The sequence below is a fragment of the Sprattus sprattus genome, assembly GCF_963457725.1.
Source record: "Sprattus sprattus genome assembly, chromosome: 21".
Classification (NCBI taxonomy): domain Eukaryota; kingdom Metazoa; phylum Chordata; class Actinopteri; order Clupeiformes; family Clupeidae; genus Sprattus; species Sprattus sprattus.
In genome coordinates this window covers 7,860,922-7,881,415 of record NC_137919.1, presented here as the reverse complement: position 1 = coordinate 7,881,415, position 20,494 = coordinate 7,860,922, and the positions used below count along the sequence as shown (strand labels likewise).

General features: G+C 42.6%; 2 protein-coding genes across 2 annotated transcripts; one reads left to right on the top strand and one right to left on the bottom strand.

Annotated features, from left to right (window-relative positions):
* Positions 1-6,035: 6,035 nt before the first annotated feature.
* LOC308382391 (N-acyl-aromatic-L-amino acid amidohydrolase (carboxylate-forming) B-like) lies at positions 6,036-10,565 on the top strand (the record flags this gene model as incomplete). Its single annotated transcript, XM_080860111.1, has 6 exons — positions 6,036-6,268; positions 6,722-6,917; positions 7,490-7,583; positions 8,368-8,475; positions 8,737-8,849; positions 10,344-10,565. 6 exons carry the CDS (start codon positions 6,036-6,038, stop codon positions 10,563-10,565), a joined length of 966 nt encoding a protein of 321 aa, XP_080716237.1.
* A 236-nt stretch (positions 10,566-10,801) lies between these two features.
* LOC308382322 (claudin domain-containing protein 1-like) lies at positions 10,802-16,055 on the bottom strand. The gene is made up of 4 exons (XM_080860039.1): positions 15,306-16,055; positions 14,991-15,098; positions 14,167-14,304; positions 10,802-13,810 (listed from the first exon to the last, which is right to left on the bottom strand). Exons 1-4 carry the CDS (start codon positions 15,595-15,597, stop codon positions 13,590-13,592), a joined length of 759 nt encoding a protein of 252 aa, XP_080716165.1. The 5' UTR covers positions 15,598-16,055; the 3' UTR covers positions 10,802-13,589.
* Positions 16,056-20,494: the final 4,439 nt, after the last annotated feature.

Below are 20,494 nucleotides of genomic sequence, written 5' to 3'. Positions count from 1 at the left end.
CACAGTGACCAAGGACCATCCATACGTCATCTCTGAGTCAGTCAAATGCGTCTAAATGTTTAAGATACTAATTTATTTGCCTTTTACTTACCGACTTTCTTAACTATTTGCAGTGGTAAGTTGGCTGTTCTTATAAAACAGGGGCGAGTCTCATCCACTGCATAGAATACGTGACAGTAGACAGAGAGACATTCTGTACGTGTCATCCCTGAGTCACCTCTGAGTCAATCAAGTGTTTTGTTTATTTATTTTCATACTTACTCAGTTATTCATTTGAAACACAGAGGTGAATCTCAGCTCGTCCACTGTGTTTTATTTAGTTAGTTATTTATTGATTATCTTACTTAGGTCTTTTAGTTTAAAAAAAAAGGTGAATCATGGATCATCCACTTACTTACTTTCTTCCTTCCTATCTATCTACTGCATCTATCTATTGCAAACCTGTGACACTGTACAAATATGACAATTATTGTCGAAGAAGTGGGACTTCAAATATTTCCCACAATGACACACAGACATTTCATACATGTCACCTTTGCAATGGTGTAACCTGATCTCTGACTCAGTCAAGTGTTTTCAAATGAGGCATCCTCAGTCTTTTCAAGTTCTGCCAAGTAGGATTTTTAAAATATTTGGCACGCTCTCTTGAGTTTCTCAGGAAATGTTATACAATAAATTGGTGTGTGTGTCAGCACACAAAAATACAAAACGAGGTGTGCTTCAGTGCTTTCCTCTTTCAGGTTTCAGATACAGATAAGCTGTGTTGTGATGAGCCCTGACACCAGAAAGGCCATCCTCTTAGACACACCCTTTGAATACAATGCCACTAGAATCGTGGTCACACCTCAGTGAGATGGTATGGAGGACCTATTTTGACACGCCAAGGGTGTATCATTGTGCGTACACTGCAATCCAAATAGTGTTTTTGAATGTGTTTTTATATGCAAAGCAAAAGGTGAACCGATTATGCAACACACTGTGTGGTGTCTTATGTAATATTGGCCAGACACTATGTTGGTCATTTCAAGGGTTTCAAAATGGGGAGTTAAACTCTTTATTGGTGAATCCAGGTAGCACAGTCATTTAACTAAAGTCCATGCACCTCAATAAGCTGTAGCTGAACTGTCATATCAAGGGAACCAAAAGAGTGGTTATGGTAATACACTGTGCAGTTGAATTAACACTGCAATGGCTGCATAATGTTGCATAATTCGCTATTAGTCCTAAAAACCTACACTGTAACTATAACTGTAGTCCAGAAACTCCGCTTCATTGACTTTTTTCGTCTCTTGGGGAAGTTACTCATTTTGTATCTGTAACACTTTCCTTGAACCCTGCTTCATAAGACCCTCGTGCTGTGTTCTGGTAAAAATGTACCATTTTGAAACTTCTTCAGTCTTTAATAAAATATATTTTCTTTTATTCGTATTACTCATAAGGATTCATGGCATCCTTCACCTTACCCACTTCAATGGATACAATCAATTATATTATAAGATTAATAATATCTTAGGGTTTTTTTTTTCAAATAATTTAACACTGGTACATTTGTTGTGTCTGGTCAAAAATAGCTGGCCTTTGACATGAATGTCCAAGACTAAAGTCTTATGACTGATAACAAATAATAAAGTTGTCAGATGTCACATTCCTAATTCCATTCCTAATTCCACATTCCTAATTCCACATTCCTGCACCAAATTCCACAGGAATTCCTTAAGTTTTTCATTAACAAAATAGAGAACATCAGATCACTGTTTACCCCCTCCCCATCACCCACTCCACCTGATTACTTTGGTACACCAGTTATTTTTAACCAATTTCAGCCCATTTCTCTCTCTGAAATGTGTGAATTAGTATTGCACATGAAACCCACTGCATTCCCCCATGATGCCATTCCCTCCTCTATCATTAAGGATGTTTTTGATGCAGTTTGCCCTTCAATTCAATTAATTCTAAACTCATGCCTTACATCTGGCGGTTGTCCAACCCCTGTTAAAGAAACACAACCTTGATGCTAAATGCCTGAAAAATTACCATCCCATCTCTAAGCTTCCTTTTATCTCCAAAGTCCTAGAAAAAGCTGTTCTGTCTCAGTTGACTCCCTTTCTGACCACCCACAACATACTTGAACCTCTTCAATCAGGTTTTAGATCCCTTCACAGCACCGAAACAGCCCTGCTCAAAGTAACCAATGATCTCCTCCTCAGTCTGGACTCTGGTGATAATGCCATCTTAATACTACTTGACCTCAGTGCTGCTTTTGATACTGTAGATCACAACATCCTCCTCACCCGCCTGGACCAGCAGGTGGGCATTAGGGACACTGCACTACACTGGTTCAGCTCTTACATTAAACATAGGATTTTCTCTGTCTCTATTGGTCAGTTCTCGTCATCATCCGCCCCTGTCTCATATGGGGTCCCCCAGGGGTCCATCCTGGGTCCCATGCTCTTCAGCCTGTATATGCTCCCACTGGGTGACATTATTAGAAAGCATAAGATCTCTTTTCACCTCTATGCCGATGATTCGCAGCTGTACTTGCCCTTAAAATCTAGGGACTCCATCCAATCTCTCCTGGTCTGTCTTGAAGACATCAGAAACTGGATGGCTAACAACTTCCTCCAGCTAAATGGTGACAAGACTGAAGTCATAATTTTTGGTCCCTCCAAGGCAAGACACACTGCACTGTCAAACTTAGGTCACCTCACGCCTCTTGTCAAACCCCATGCCAGAAACCTTGGTGTCATCCTCGACTCTGAACTCTGTCTTGACAAACAGATCAGCACTGTAGTCAAAAATAGCTTTTACCAGCTCAGAGTGATCTCCCGCCTCAAATCCTTCCTATCCCACAACGACCTCGAGATAGTTATCCATGCCTTTATTTCATCACGGCTGGATTATTGCAATTCCCTCTACCTTGGCCTCCCCCAATCCTCACTCAGACGTCTGCAGCTGGTCCAAAATGCAGCTGCGCGTCTTTTAACTGGCACCAGGAGGCACGAGCACATCACACCCATTCTGGCCTCCTTGCACTGGCTCCCAGTTATTTTTAGGATCCAATTTAAAATTGTTTTATTTGTTTATAAGGGACTCAATGGGCTGGCCCCGGCCTATATCACTGAGCTTGTTCAGCCCCACTCTGCCCAAAGGTCCCTCAGATCCTCTAACAAAGGGCTTCTGTATGTGCCACACTCACGGCTCAAGCAGAGAGGTGATAGAGCCTTTGCCATTGCTGCTCCACGTCTGTGGAACCAGCTCCCCCTGGACATTAGATCCGCCCCCTCCATTTCTGCCTTCAAATCATTATTAGCATTATGATTCCGCACTCATTTACTGTGAAAGGGTCAGATGGCTGCATTTACTGAGAACAAGTCAGATATCCTTCGACTGGCGGAAACAACTTGTCCTTTTAAAACATGTGCGTGTGCATATCTGACATGTGTTTATGCAGAGAGCCAATTGGAGCCTTCTCTGAAACAAAATTACATTTCTTTTATACCTTCATCAAATGTAATAACGCTGAATAAAACAAATTCTGTTGTCAGGCAGAACAGTTTTCCTGAGGTTCATGCAGATAGCATTGAAAATGCATGTAATCGGCATGTAATCTCCAAAGAAAAAATTTAGACCTGGAAAACTCAACATTCCACGAACAAGTGGCCTTGTATAACCAAGAGGTCACGTACAGAATCAATCTAAAACATTCAAATTAACTTGTGATAAATCATCTGTATTTTCTACATTGCTGGTATAAGGTAACCCTCTGACCAAGGCCCAAAGCATTCATACTTTTACATCTAGATTTGGTCATTATTCATGGCCCAGTCCTTTTAGGGATAGACATTTTGAATAATTCAGAAAGTGTCAGCTGTGCGTCTGAAAGAGTATGACACATGACACAGGCTGGCTCTTTATGAGGGCCTAGCCTATCCTCTGCCATACTACAACGGTGTCCATTTAATGCTTTCAGGGGTTCGTGCATTGAGGGCTGCGTCAAAAGCTGCCTGGAAAGTGCCATCCCATACATTACAGAGAGGTGAGAGAGGTGGGTGTGTCCTCTGGACCTCTGCACCAAATGTGTGAACCGATCAGGATGTGTGGGATGAGGACTGAAGTGTGAGCGGAGAAAAAAAAGAGGGAGGGAGAGAGAAAGATAGAGGGATAGAAAGGGGCCAGGGGAAAGGAGAAGTGACATATAAGGGGGATATTGAGGGAAAGGCAGAAAGAAAGAGGGGAGAGAGAGGTTGGTTGCGAAAGTGTGCAAGGCAGAAAGAGAGATAGAGAGTCTAAAGGAGAAAGGGTTGTTGAGAGGCTGGAGGAAAGAGAGAGGAGAGAGAGAAGCTGGATGTGTGAGATAGAAACAGAAAGATGGATAGAATGCTTGGAGGAGAGAGAGGGGGATGTTGAGAGCCTGGAAGAAAGAGAGTGAGATGGAGGGATAGTGAAGCTGGCAGAGAGAGAGAGAATGAGGGAGAGAGAGAGCGAGAGAGAGAAAGAGAGGGAGAGAGAGAGAGAGAGAGAGAAAGGGTGGAGCCCCATCACTCCACATAACTCTGCAGTGTTTGCTCAAAGGAGAGATGGGGGGCTACAGAGAGGTAGAAAGAGAGAGAGAGAGAGAGAGAGGTAGAGAGAGAGAGGGAGAGAGAGAGAGAGAGAGAGAGAGAGAGGGAGGGAGAGAGAGAGAGGGAGGGAGAGAGCACAGCACAGCAGCAGTGAGTGTGAGTTGAGATAGCTGAGTCAGGGAAACCCTGTAAAAGCATTCAGAAAGAGGTGGGGATGAAAGAAAGAGAGTGTGTGTGTGTGTGTGTGTGTGTGTGTGTGTGTGTGTGTGTGTGTGTGTGTGTGTGTGTGTGTGTGTGTGTGTGTGTGTGTGTGTGTGTGTGTGTGTGTGTGTGGTGTGAGAGAGAGCTAGCGAATGACAGAGAGTGAGAGACAGAGAGAAAGAGGCAGAGAAAGAGAGAAAGAGAGAGAAAGAGAGAGAGAGAGAAATCTGGGGGTGGGAAAGTGGTCTGAGAAAAGTCTGAGACTGGCTGCTGGCATTCCTGTATCCACACCCTCTTGATGCTTTAATGCAGATGCCTGGCTCTTACCACACCCTAACAGCACACCGGTCTAGGTCAGAGTTCAAAGGTCAACCTTCTGCCACGTGCCAGCACAATCTGTGCCACTGTCCATCACGCGGAGCAGGACAAAAGGAGAGGAACACACAACCCAGGAGAGGGGCGAGGTAAGGTGGATTATTCCCTGCGTTCATTTGCTATTCCTTAGGGATGTTTAATCAAAGCGATCATGCTACTTAAGTTAGCATGTGGAACCCTGCTCAGGAGGGGGAGCCTATCAGAGTGGTCGGAGACTCTAAAAGGGCACAAATGTGAAGTAGCAGTTGGTGGGGACAGGGAAGTCACAGAGAGAAGGGTAATGAAGAGGAGGAGATTATAAAGGGAGGGGTAGAGGAAGAGAGAAGATATAATAATGGTAATGGTAATAAGGGTTGGTCGGGGTGTTAATTTGATCATCTGATTTATTCTGTTTGTGTTTGTGCGTTGTGTGATGAAAAATTAAGTGTGATGAAGAATCATGCATTTCCCACCTATAATGTATTTACCATTGCTGTCACCTTTACCTATAGCCTCAGTGTAATTTTTTCGTTCTGTTAAAAGAAATTATCACAGTTAGCTTTTTAGTTTTGCTTTTAGCAAAGGCTGCTATAATATGCAGGTATTTATTGTGTATGTGTCATTTTTTACCAATTGCCAATCATTCATTAATTCATCCATTCACTCATTCCTAAATTATTTTTTGCTTTTAGCCAATGCCGTTTCAATGCATTGGTATGAATGTGGCTGTTCTGTCGCTGTCTGTCACTCACTCATTCATTCATTCATTCAGTCATTCCTTCATTTTGTTTAGTAAAGGCTGTTTTTATGCACATGTTTACATTATGTGGCTGCTCTTCTTTTGCCATTTCCCAATCAATCAATCGATCGTATAATCGATGGTATTATTTTGCTGCAATGGTAGTGTCTTGGTCACAGATGAGCACAGTGTCACTTCCTGCCTTGTCCCGCGTGGCTGTGTGTGGCGGTACTCATGGCAACGAGCTAACCGGTGTGTACCTGGTGCGGGAGCGCCTGAAGAAGAAGCAGCAGCGTGAAGGGCAGGAGTCCTTCAGCGTGACGATGGTGATGGGAAACCCGCGCGCTGTTCAGCAGTGTCGTCGCTACACCGAGGCAGATCTGAACCGCTGTTTCACTCGAGCCACTCTCAAGTAAGCTAGCGCAGTACTCTATGCGGTCATGTACACTTAAAGACATCATGGTTTGTTTGTGTATTTTGCCACTGATAGCCTAGGCTGGATACCAGCCCAAACCCCGCCCACAACATTTTTTGGTCAGGGAGATTTCATATCTCATCAGATATCATATCTCATATCATATTCTGACTAGAATCATGAGTATGACATCGTCAGGCTACTGATAGCCTACAATAAGTTTAAAATCTGACGAATGACAGATGTGAATGGCAGAATGACATTCTGTTTTCGGGCTAGTTGGGAGTAAAAACCGCAGCTTTTAAAACGTTGTGAAAATACACACTAACTGATTCTGACGTGTTCAATCGCCCTCAATGAGACCGAAAGTTAGTTGGTCGGTCCTCACTCTCCCCCCCCCCCCCCCCCCCTCTCTCTCTCTCTCTCTCTCTCTCTCTCTCTCTCACTCAGTTCTCCCATCTCTGATAAGACGCCATACGAGATTGTACGTTCCCAAGAGCTAAATGGTCTGCTGGGGCCTAAAGGAAGCCCCAAAGCCATGGATCTGGTGTGCGACCTACACAACACCACAGCCAACATGGGCCTATGCTTCATCACCTTCTCTGACAGCGATTGGATCTCCCTTCACATCTACAGGCATCTCCAGGCAGGGGCAGTAATCCCGTGTGCTAGCTGATTTTAGGCTTAACCTAGTCTTGTACCTTTTACCTCAAATAGTGCATCTGATGGTGCATTCTCACTCTTGTACCTTTTACCTCAAATAGTGCATCTGATGGTGCATTCTGTAATGCACAGCAGAATAGTAGACATCATGGGTGCAAGTAAAGTAAAGTAAAGTTGTAGATGTAAATGGTAGTATGAGGAAATCATTTGGAAACCCATTTGTCTTCTCTTGTACTGAGTCAGACACACTAAAGATGTACTTTTAGCATCATAGTAAATACGTTTCTCTTCTAAACATGAGAAGAAAACAAACAAGCACAAGCATAGAGAGTCTCACTACTGCTTGCTCGAGCCAAAGCACCTGAACACATTATGTATATACGTTATGTGTTTGTATGTGTTATGTATACAGTAGTTTCATGTGCCGGTCTGGTAAAATGACCGAAATGTTTTGCTTCAGAATGTTTCACAAATTAATGTATTATGAATTATTGTTAATATGAATTAGGGCTGTAAATAAACACTGATGAAGCTGTTTGTTCACTTTGCTTGCAGAGAGAGCTGGCCACCATACCTGTACGATACATACACTTCGACTTGCCAAAGAGCGAAGCCTACTCTTTGGAGTCAGTGGGAAAACACGGCTTTGGTGAGAGCATTTGTGCTAGTTTGAGAGACACGTTTAAATGAATGGTATCTCAGTTTGTGTATGAGTGATTGTGTGTGTATGTGCGTGTTCAGAGAATGCTGGGGTGTGTCCGTGCACAGACTCGGGAACGGCATGTATAAGTGAGTTACTTCAAAGCAACACCTCTTCCACGAAACATTTTAATTATTTATTGGGGCAGACCTCAGACAAGAACCTTTGTTTCCTGTCAACCGCTCTGCCACTGGAAATGGGTTGTTTGCTGCACGGTTGCTGACGCACAAAGTCTATTTGTGGTGTTTGTTTTGCTTTTGAATTAAGGCGTCATGTGCAGGTGTTGAGATCCTGACATTAAGCAGTATCAAAGGGTTTGTAGGTTTACCACACCTCTAAAGTCTCAGACGTTTGTGCCCGTTCACAGTCATGTGTCATGAAGACATCCAGGTATTCTCATTGTATGATTAAGCGAAGAAACTTTACCTATGTAAAGCACTCCCAGGAGTTAGACTAAGAGCTAGTGCCATGAAGTTTGGTTTGTGAATTAGCCCAACTCTGGAACTCTGGCAGTCCAAATGAGCTAGATCACCTGCCCTTGCACATTGAAGAAAGAATGTAGCAGTGTTCTTGTCTAAACTGTTATATCACTAATGCTTGAAAAAGGTGAAATATTTCACGCGAATCTATCCAGTAAGGTGTGGATCTTGGTGGGCACATCTAGCAGTATGTTAACATTTACCATTTGCTCTAAATTATTTACCACGACTGACAAGTACTTTGGTTTCCACAGCGATGGAGATTGGCCCACAGCCCCATGGTTCTGTCCGGTCCAACGTCTTTGTTGCAATGCAGGAGGGAATAGAGCTAATGTTGGAATGGATCCGCCTCTTTAACTCAGGTACTGAAAACTACTGCTCCAAAAAGAAACATGGAAACTTGCAAATAACGGTATGGGATATACCTCTTGTATATGATACACAAAACCAAATCTGTGTGGTTTGTTAAATGGTTGAATGGACGCCTAAAATCTCTATAGCAGGAGTAGCTTCTTTCTCCGGATGTAATGTTTATCCAGGTGTGAAAATCACACACTTTTACCGTGTCAAATATCTGATTTCTTCCTCCTTCCTCCTTCATTTCCACCTTCTTTTGTTTTAAGGGACTCTGTTCGAGGGAGGGTCTGTGGAAGTGTTCACTTTGGTAAAGAACATTGACTACCCTCGAGACCCGGAGACACGCTCCATCACTGCAGCTATTCATCCAGAACTTCAGGTGAGCGTCACTCGTGGGCCAGGTCTCAGTGTGCCTCATCCTAGTGAAACCCTTGTGAGGTCCCCACGTTTAAGACTGTGCAAGTGTGGGCTACCTAACCTCACAAAAATTATTATCAATGTTTTATAAATTTCATAAAACTCAATTCCTATCAACTGGCATTCCCCTGAAGCAATGTATAGTGCTGGGCCCTATGTATCCTTTATTATTGAACTAAATTTAGAAACTTCCAGAAAGAATCATGCAACCTTTGCAATCGGGCAACCTTTTGTTGTTCTGTATGTTACCTTACTGGTCTATTTACACTTACTAATAACCTAGCCAAACACATCATGCAGGTTTGTTATACAAAGAAAGACAGACACCGTGTCTAACCAAAAAAAATGTCATTGGAATTGCATGCACCTTCTGTGTCCTGAACATGGAATAACTGGGACATTTAAGTGATGACTAGGTGACAGGCATTATATCAGATTATTTATCGTTGCTCTGAAAACGTCATGGGAGGACTGCAGTGGCCAATATGTGCGTGCACACTCCAGATTCCGCAGTGCAGATCTGAACCACAAGCATTTCCAACCCTAGCCTGTTATACCGTTTAAGCCCCCTAGGCATGTAATGCAATCAGGTTGGGCAATCTTTAGTTGTTCTTTATTTTAAATATTCAGATGATTTATTACTGCTCCGGTCATGGGAAGACAGCACTGACTAATATGTGCTTTCTGTGTTGGGTCCTGAACATGTGAGAACTAGGTTATTTGGCTAAGTCTGTTCCTACTCATACAATTATACATTAGAACTTGTCCACTGCTCACATTAGAAGGACTGTGAGGATAGTACCTGTCACCCTACCACAACTGACATCTGATCCTCAGGAAAATCGACAATTCAAACTAGACCTTCAAACTTATCGTCAAATGGTGAGACAGGTAGTATGTAGTTTAGTGTGCCTGTTTTAGAATGTTAAAGCTCACAGAAAGCGCAGAGGGAGTCCATTAAATCAAGTGAATTAGCTGTCAGCTTTGGTTCACGGGGAAACTATTACACTTACCTGATTGAGAGATATAAATCTTGAATATTTTCATTTTAACTGATTATGGTTAGACAAATAATGTTGGAAATCAAAGATTCCAATCATGCCTTAATGCCTCAAGAATAAATAATAATACCCCCCATGCAAATACTTGTAGGGCGGCTACATATGACAACACAGGTAACACAATTCACTGGGGGTTATGACGTCCAAACTCAAATGTTAATAACTCATTGCATACCGCAATGACACCCTGGTGTAGTCTAACTAGATTAACATGATCTCTTAGTAAGTCTTTTCCATTACGCCTTTCTTATAGTCATGTAATGTTTTTTTTGTATTTTGTCATGTCTGAGGTAAATTACACTAATTACAGTGCATAAAATGCCCTGTATTGTTATTTAAATTAAATATTTCTTTTTTTTTGCTTTTCTTCCCTTCTTTCTGTATCTCGCCCTCAGGATCGTGACTTCTGCCTCCTTCACCCAGGCGATCCGCTGTTCCTCTCTTTCTCTGGGGAAACCTTGCGCTATAAAGGGAAAGAGCCTCTCTATCCATTTTTTGTAAATGAGTGTGCGTACTACGAGACGGGCATTGCTCTCTCTCTGGCCAGCCGAAGGAGAGTCACCATTCCATCCATCCAGTGCAACAGAGACCGATTGACGATGGGGACGGACGCGTGAAAACAAAAGGCATTTCACAGGCGTCTCCTAGACTGGGCTGAAGTGGATAAAGACAGAAATCCTTTGATTCGAACTCCACAAGAAAATGTGTGTGAGGACTGCACGAAGAAATCATCACAGAAATACAACATACGTCATCTACTTTAATGAATACACCTTATACGTATATATTTTCAAATTCTCTAATGCAAATGTAGCACTGCTTGAACAGCCATTTCAAAGACAGCTCTGGGATATCATGAACAGAATTATGAAAACAAAAGATAATTGATCATTGATTGATATTGTCATTTCCCTCTGGGTCGCATACTACATTCAAAAGCTGAAGAAACCAACTTTGCTTGATAGTGTCTTTTTCTACCATAATCTTTTTTTTCTGTCTGTATATAACACAGCCAGACCTGAAGTGTAAATAGTGTACAGATATACATCCATCAATAAATGAAATAGCAAAAACACAGTTGCCATAAATTAACAAACTACTTCTAAATATCAAATGTAAAAAAAAAACTATTTCTATTACAAGACAAATCATAGTAAACGTAACAAATAGTAACATTGAAAATATTTCATAAATAAAGAAATGTGGTGGCAATGTGAACTAACAGAAAATTGATTAATAGTATTTCACTACTGGTCACCTATCGTTAGGCCTTCAGCTCTTCACTCTCCACCTCCTCCAAGTCATTTTGGCTCATTTCAGGTAAAAACTTTATAGGGTCTACATCTCCCATGTTTATGCATAGTCTAGTCAAAGAGAGCCAGCCCCAAGCCACAATATAACCTATGCCTCTCTATAATCCACCCCAGCCACACACACCCTACCATTGTTCGAAAAAACATGAAATGCATGTTCCCTCATTTGGGACGAGGAGGCCTCCTGAACAGTCTCTTACATATGGGAGTTACGTTGCCACGGATTCCCATTCATTGAAGACAAAGAAAACCGACATGAATGCCACAGGATTGTCATCTCTGAAAAGGTCATCACACAGACAGTATAGTACACAGTTAAACATGGTACAACAGTCACACAGACAGTATAGTACACAGTAAAACATGGTACTTATAGGACACAACTCTGCCAAGGGTGGTATACTGTATACTGAATAAGGTTATGTCTTAAAGCTGCTGTACGTAAAATGAAGGGGTCCCCCCTTTGCCTTAAGGGTGCTGCGAACCTGCGAAATGATTGGAAAGCAGGGATGCCCATCTCTCTGGCATTCTGGTTCTGACTGGTGCCGCAGAGCTGGACCCTGTTGAAATTCTTGTTGCTAATCAAACACAGATTAAGAGACCATTCATGTTTGACAGTGTATCTACTTTAGTGTCAAAGTAATGTAAAGGCAATTAGCCTATGTATTTGATGGCTCAATTCTGAAAATAAAAACAGACCATCTTTGCAGCTTGATATGGGGTCATATCAGGCTGTTCTCTATCTCCCGTGATAGTCATTACGCCCATATAGCAACTCTCGCCCAGGTAGTTATTACAGACGCTGGACTGTGTTAAATCCAGTTCAACGCTCATTCAAAGACAGTTTTCTCCACTGATTCACTGAACTGTGTTTGACCTTGTCCTTTGGTACCACAGGCAGCTCCCAATGGCCGAACGAAACTGACATTCAACACCACACTGGGCAAAGTGTTTAACAAGAAATGTTTTTGGGGAAATTGTAAATTTTCTGTCTTTCTGCACATAAACCTTCCCCCCAGTTTTCTTTTCAGTCTCTTTTGACACAATCCTCTATTGCACCTTGAATTCATAAGCTCATATGTTTACCTTTTATTCCCTTTCCAGTGCACTATATGGAGAAGCGCATGCAAGCACTAGAGCCACTTTGGGGGTTTTCCAGTTTAGCCAAGAAGAGGGCCATGGAACGTGCATTAAATGATTCATTCACAAATACCCTTGGCGCAGGTGGAACTTCTGGGGAACAGAAAGCTAATGTTGGCCAATGAAAGTCAAATATGAAAAAAAGTGTGTTTACGTTCATATTTTCTCCCCAAAACAAACTGTCCTTGAAGCCTACAGAATATGAAGTCATTTTTGTAATTTCTACTTTGTTTACAGATCACTAGCAGAGAAGCAAGCACTGAGGCAATGAAACACAAACACACACACTAGATGATAATTCTTACGTTTGGAGACCATTTTTGCTACCCAATAAGTGTACCACTCGAATCATGAGAGAAATCGGGATAAAAGTATAAATAATGAGTAGTAACCACACTGTATTGAGTGAAATCAGCTCGCTAAAGTGCACAGGTGGACCAAAAACATAGCAGGAGCCCAAGAAGTTCACAACCTTGTTATCTACACAAACATCAGCTGTCTCTGGAGGACTCTGGCCTTAATCAGGGTCAGAGCTGGTCCAGGAACAGTGAGTATCTAAGAACATGACCCTGAGAAACAGACGAGGTTCAACGACACTAAGGCTCCCAGAAAGGTTAGGCAGTCATCTAGTAAGGACGACTATGGCTGTGTAGGCGGTTTGGTACCCTTTGGGGAAGCACACCAAAGGACTGTCGAGAACTTTAAGAATGCAGACAGCAGAGCACGGCAGCACACACGCCAGGACCAAATAAATAAATAAACAAACAAACAGAAGTAGGTTTGTTTGCCTAACACGCACATCAATGCAAACATATCAAATGCCAACATCTTCAAGCCACCTATGATCTAACTAGAAAGACTGTCCAACAACGCTAAGGGGTTAAATTAAGTCCCCCCTTAGAAAAAAGAGAGTTAGGGGACTACAAGGGGCCTGGGTAGGGTAGGGGTGTGAAATGGGGCGTGGGGAGGGGGTTACTACTTTTAGTGGTAGTGGTTAGTTTGGGGGTAGTTAGGGGTAGGGGTGTGAAATGGGGCGTGGGGAGGGGGTTACTACTTTTAGTGGTAGTGGTTAGTTTGGGGGTAGTTAGGGTTAGGGGTAGTGGTGTGAAATCGGGCGTGGGGAGGGGGTTACTACTTTTGGTGGTAGTGGTTAGTTTGGGGGTAGTTAGGGTTAGGGGTGGGGTGTTACTAGGCCACCCTGTATGCGGTCATGCGGTAGTAATTCTGGCTGTGGCTGCGGGCGGCCCACACCAGCAGGGCAGCGGCCATCATGTGCAGAGGGGAGGAGATGAGGGCCAGGTACAGCGACCAGCCCAGGGAGGCGTCCACGCGGTCGGGCAGCATGGACACGCGGTGCAGCAAGTCCATACCAGCCAGGTAGCAGCAGACCGTCGCCAGGGTACACAAGCCTGAAGGGTGTGTGTGTGTGTGTGTGGGGGGGGGGGGGGGGGGTGTGTAAGAGTAGAGAAGTCAGCAAAAGTCAGCATTTATTGTTATTTCCACATATACTTGTTATCAGACATACGGGGTGAATAAAATTACATTTCCCTTGGCCCACAACACACACATGTGTGTGTCTGTCTCTGTGGATGGGAAAATAAAACCAGCATCTGTTAGGGGTTGTGTGTGTATCTGTGTATGTGTGTGTGTGTGTGTGTGTGTGTGTTGAAGTGTAGCTGACTTGATGCCCCCCACAGGAAAAAAGGTGCCCTCAACAACATTCTTGCATAACCAGTCAACCTACAATCATGTGCAATACACTCACCAGCCAGCAGATGGAGAACTCCAATGCCAAGCGTGGGAGCGAGACTGTGGCATAAACATGCACCGAACCCTATTATGCCAGCCAGCACCACCAGCCCCAAGGACACCAGTGGAAGCAGGAACTGGCACCTCCATAGGTCTGTTGAGTACACATTCAATCAAACACACACACACACACACACACACACACACACACACACACACACACACACACACACAGGGGACAGAAAGACAGAGTCAAGATTAATGATTGATAGACACAATACAACCTATCTGGTTAAAATGATGCCTTGCATGGAAAAACATGATGAGAAATTGCCAGACTTGTGTTGCTGTGAAAGATTACACTGTGGTAGAAATGTGTTGAAGCACAATAAAAGGTGTGTGTGCGCCTGTGTGTTTGTTTGTGTGCCTTTTTCCAAATTGTCTTGCATCATGCTGTGTGGATAATGCAAATCCAAATCTCCTAACTGTCTGACTGAGTCGTAGAGTGTCTTTATTGAATAATACTGACAACTGAGAGAGAGAGAGAGAGAGAGAGAGAAAGGCAGAGACACACAGACAGACTGACTTATAGACAGACAGATAGAGAGCCAGATGGACCACCATACAAGTTTAATGCTGATGCATCTAGAACAGTTAATGACTGTGGGGCATATTTTGTATGAAGACAGAAAAGCATTAGTAACATACGCTGTATGGGTGTAATATATTTTGTAAACATCTTCTCTAACCTGGCCGTCAGAAACACACTCCTATATGTCATACATATGGGTGTAATAATCCATTCTGTATATGATCCATTCCATAACAGGCAGTACTTACAGGTCCGTATCAGGTCCTCTCCGCTGTTGTGGTTCCCCGGCTCCTTGTACTTTGGGGTGAACTGCTGTTGCAGAGTGAAACTAACACAATCCAACACCATCTTAGGATCTGAGGAGAGGGAGCCAGAGGCCAACACAAATCACCAAAATCACTGACACACTAAAACAGATGAACAGCATCATCAACCATGTCGATCAAACAAACGAGAGGTGCAAAACTAAAGGCTACTGAAAGAATAAAGCGCAGAATCAAAAAGTAGGGGCATCCAGTAGATATATGTGGTTTTAGTTAATTGTTAGGAAGAATCGTGTTTACCTGGCTCCTTGTACCAGTGGGAGTCTGTAGGTACTTGCAAGCAGCGCCACCACAAACCTACAGTCCCATTGAGGCGAAAGAGGGAGTCGCTGTAGGTCTTTTCATCGAATTCACCGTCCATGAATTCTTCCTGGAGAGCGCGAAGCTCCGACGCATTGGCCTCTCCGTAAACGGGGGGGCTGATATACTGGTACCAGTGTGGTGTTCCAACCGCCACGGAGAGGTATACCGTTGCGATGATGCTCAGGACGCAGGCGATCACGAGAGCCGTGGCGTAGCGATTATCTACCATGATTAATGACACCCTGCTGGGTAGATGTATAGACGGAGAAAACTTGGCGAAAGCTAAACCTGCCTAGCAATGAAAGTTACTCACCGGATAGATTGCAGCCGGCTGCTACAGACGCAGATGCCCGAGTGTGATTTACCAAACGGAAAGATATGTTATCCGCCCCACCATACTCATGACCTCAATTAAGTCGAATGTGTGTGGGGTATTCCCCTTTGGTGTGGAATGTCCTATTTTCCATGATATCCCTCGCTGCCTTGTCGCACATCCCGAGGATCCCATCTGTCGCCCTCCATCTGTCAGCGAACAGCTTCGCTGTGAGAGTGTCAACAACCCCACTGCAATCACAACCGTATAAGCAAAAAAATACGTAAATTATACAGTTAACAATAAAAACTGTCGTAGTGACTCGTTCACTTGGATTTTGGAAAATCTATTACAGATACTCTTAGACGCAATGATTTGTTAAGACTCTTTACTTAGAATGTCAATAAATCCATGCGTATTCCTGTTCCGGAAAAGGCGCAGCTAAGACTTCTGGGTATTGAAGTCCTACGGTTTGTTGTTTACTCAGTTATTTGCTATGAACGAGAAATAAACGGTTCTTATTTATCAAGTTAAGCTCCTGCCAGGACAACAAACTCATCATCTGATATCCGATACATTTGCTTAAAATATGTGTTTGCATGGTTACCTCTATCCACCATCTATCCCGCAGGAACTAATAGGCCTAAAACTAGAGAAAATTACTGTAAAAATGACAGTTGGCCTAAAAATAATTTTAATGTTTCGTCCAGTTTTGTAAGATTGAGATATTGTTATTTCTTAACAAACTCAACTATCCAAGTGTCACCACAAGCATCAGTATGTTGAGTGGGGGACACTTTTGTCTACTGAGAGCAGTTCCTGGGTTTGTTATATGAGCACAACTAAAACATTAATGTCAAACAATACTAAAACTAAAATGTTGTGATGTGTTGTGACCAATGTTTGTTGTGACCAATCTGTGTTAAAAACTGGACAAAACCTGGACTGTATTTTACTTTTATTATAACTCACTGCTGGAGGTGGTGACTAGGCTACAAGTTACAAGTTACAAGTCAGAAGTCTTTTATTTGTCAGAGGCACAAAATGACAGGGTCAGACTGGGCACTGAAATTCTTACGACAAGGCGCCACCCAAAATACCTACCATAACATAACATCACATATTATAAACATAACACACCATGACGTACACTCTGTACAAGTACTATGAACATAATTTACACATAATAAACATATAATAACCCTACTAAATATACAAGATACATTTACAATACGCAGTGCTAAACATATAACAACCTATACATATAATACTAAATATACATATAACAGCCTATACATATATAATACTAACATATATAACTATAACATATAATTCACATATAATAAACCATGCTAACCTATTGACCTTTACTAATCTACAAACAACCCAGTGAGGGAGTTACAGGTATTGCAGTTTTCCTGATGGTATTACTGCTAGTGCAAACAGTAGGATGGGAGTGACAGTATATGTAAGTGTAGTGCAAACAGTAATATGAAAGTGACAATGACAGTGCATGTAAAGTGAGGAGTGCAAAGTGGCGGTGGTGTATCAATGTCCATTTAGCAGACTGATGGACCTGGGGTAAAAACTGTTCTCCAGTCTGCGTGTACGAGACCGGATGCTACGGTACCGCCTTCCAGAAGGCAGCGGGGTAAAAAGTCTGAAGTCTGGGTGATAGCAGTTTTTTAGAATCCTGCCAGCTTTCCTGAGGCATCGTGTGTGGTAGGTGTCCTGCAGGGCTGGAAGCTCCCTGCCGATGATGGACTCCGCAGACCTGACCATAGTACGAAGGGCCTTGCGGTTCTTGGCTGTGCAGCTCCCATGCCACACTGTGATGCAACCAGTCAGGATGCTCTCTATTGTATATCTGTGGAAGTTGGTGAGGATGACTGGGTTCATGCCAAACTTCTTCAGTCTCCTCAGGAAGAAGAGTCGTTTCCGGGCCGCTTTGACAACCTTGTCCGTATGAGCAGACCAGGTGAGGTCAGCTCGAAGCAGCTGACCTTTTCCACTGCAGAACCGTTCATGTGCAGGGGTGCGTGCTCCTCTACCTGCCGTCTCCTATAGTCCACAATCATCTCCTTTGTCTTGCTGATATTGAGAGAGAGGTTATTATCCTGACACCATGTGGTCAGGGTAGCAACCTCCTCTCTGTAGGCTGACTCGTCATTGTCAGTGATGAGGCCCACAATGGTTGTGTCGTCAGCAAACTTGACAATGAGGTTGGAACTGTGCGTAGCGGCACAGTCATGTGTGAACAAGGAGAACAGAAGGGGGCTGAGCACACAGCCCTGGGGGTGCCTGTATTGGTGACTCCTGTGGCCTCCCCGCCAGGAAGTCGAAGATCCATTTGCATAGGGGGGTACTTAGTCCAAGGTCTACGAGCTTCGAGACAAGTCTGGAAGGGATGATGGTATTGAATGCTGAACTGTAGTCGATGAACAGCATCCTCACAAATGTATTCCCTTTGTCCAGGTGGGATAGGGCGGTGTGCGTGGTCAGGGCTATAGCATCGTCTGTGGACCTGTTGGACCGGTATGCAAACTGCATAGGGTCCAGGGTGGGAGGCAGCACGGAGCATATGAATGATTTGACTAGTCGCTCAAAGCACTTCATGATCACAGAGGTCAGTTCTTCCGGGTGATAGTCATTCAAACAGATGACTTTGGTGTTCTTGGGCACAGGGACGATGGCTACTTATATATTAAGAGAGGCACACAGTACAGAACAAAGACTCAATGAGCATACATAACTAGTTTCAGAGCCTACACTACTAGGATCAGTTGATAGCTACCCCGCCCCCTAGAAGATATAACAGCCAAAGGAAAATAATAATATTAATAATAATAACAAATAAAGACTAATAATAATAATAAATGCATAATAAATCAAGACTATTAAGATTAATCCAAATATTTGCAGGGAACAAAAATGCAATTCACTGGGCCAACAGAAATAAAAAACAGGTTGGGGAAAAGGGAGAAACTTGGAGAAAAGGGAGAAATTTGAATCTTAAAACTGTATTCATGTTCCACTGCATCAGAAATTGAGGAATCTGCAAAACATTTTCAGACTATGTAGTTGGTTCTCATCAGGCAATCCTCACCTTCGCTTTCCATTAGCCTAATGGATGTGGGCCAATGGACGCTGTGCCAATCGCTGCACTTCTATCAATTATCGTGAACTTGGATGACCATACTTTATCAAGTTACGCAGAATGACACTCCTCATTCACGCTCTCATCACTCTGCTGAAGATAGCTGAAGCTAAGACAACTAAGACAACAGAACAAAGTAAGGTTGTAACTAGTGCTGTCAGTTTAACGCGTTATTAACAGCGTTAACGCAAACCAATTTTAACGGCGTTAATTTTTTTATCGTGCGATTAACGCATTGTAAAAAAATAATATATATTTTTTTTTAATTTAAAGTTCTTTTTGCCCTCCCAAACTGTGTAGTAGACTAATGTTACGTTTGCGTGAATGGTGAGCGCGATACGGCGAAATGGATGATAAAAAGCTTCTGAATAGAAATTTTACCTTTAAAAGTTGTGTTGTGCAAAAGAAGCGAGCTTCACTGTTGTCTGAAAATGTCAACAGGCAGCTGGCTGAAAGCACAGAAGCAGTAGGCTTACCTTTTATTGGTAACCTAACTGTTACAGTTCATTGTTTTTGAAATAAGAGGCCTGAATTCTATGTTCACAGCAAACTTGAAAAAAAGAAAATATTAAGCCATGGTTTAACTGCACTATAGGCTGAGTCCTTGTTTATCTGAAATGTGCACTTTATAATTTTATTTTGTACCGCCCTGTTTGGCAGTGTTGTTTTTCAATAAAATAAAACATTGCATAAAGCAAGCCAATCCACCTTCCATGTTGATAAGAGCATCAAAATAAAATAAAAATGATGGAAAAAAATAATTGAAGAGACATTTAGAATGTGCGATTAATTAATTTGCGATTAATCGCTATTAATTTTGAGCTAACTATGACAAAAATGTGATTAATCGCGATTCAATATTTTAATCGTTTGACAGCACTAGTTGTAACACTTAACTTTAGAGAAAGCGTTTACGTTCGCTTGGCTTCAATGTGATATCTTATTTATAATTGGATTGGCCCGCATCCATTAGGCTAATGGAGAGCGACGGTGAGATTTGGCCAGGAGAACCAACTAAGTCTGAAAATGTAGAATCTAGAATATTTCTGTCTCAATCTAGAAGACACAGAGACAATATTTCACTTTAACATATTCTGTAAAATATTTTATATATTGTTGTTCTTATGTTTGTAAAAGTACTAAATATGTGTATTGTGTAAGTTTATTGTTTGCATGAATGAACCATAGAATATTCCTGGTAGGTGTAAAAATGTTTCTGATGCTGATGGAGGCCTTGAAGGACTTTGACAATTCATAGAGCCCTAATTAGGCTTGGTAAGCTAAATTGAGCAACTTTATACCTTGTTCCTGTACACAGACAATGGTTGAGTTTTAAACAAACCATGGAAGGCTGGTCAAAAAGTGCGACTCTGGTGGGACTCGAACCCACAACCTTTGAATGCCTTCCTTCAGCTTCCTAGAAGTCCAATGCGCTATCCATTGCGCCACAGAGCCACCTGTTGAACATCCAGGGACCTACACGTATTGTTCCAATACCGATGGTGTTCCTTTGGTACTGCATTTTCCAAACCTGCAGGCTCACACCTTTGTCATGCAGAAAAACGCCGTCATCCAATCATATATTTTTTTTTTTACATTTGTACTACGTATTTTTATTAATCAACTCTCGGCAGTTCTCTACAATAGCTCAAAACC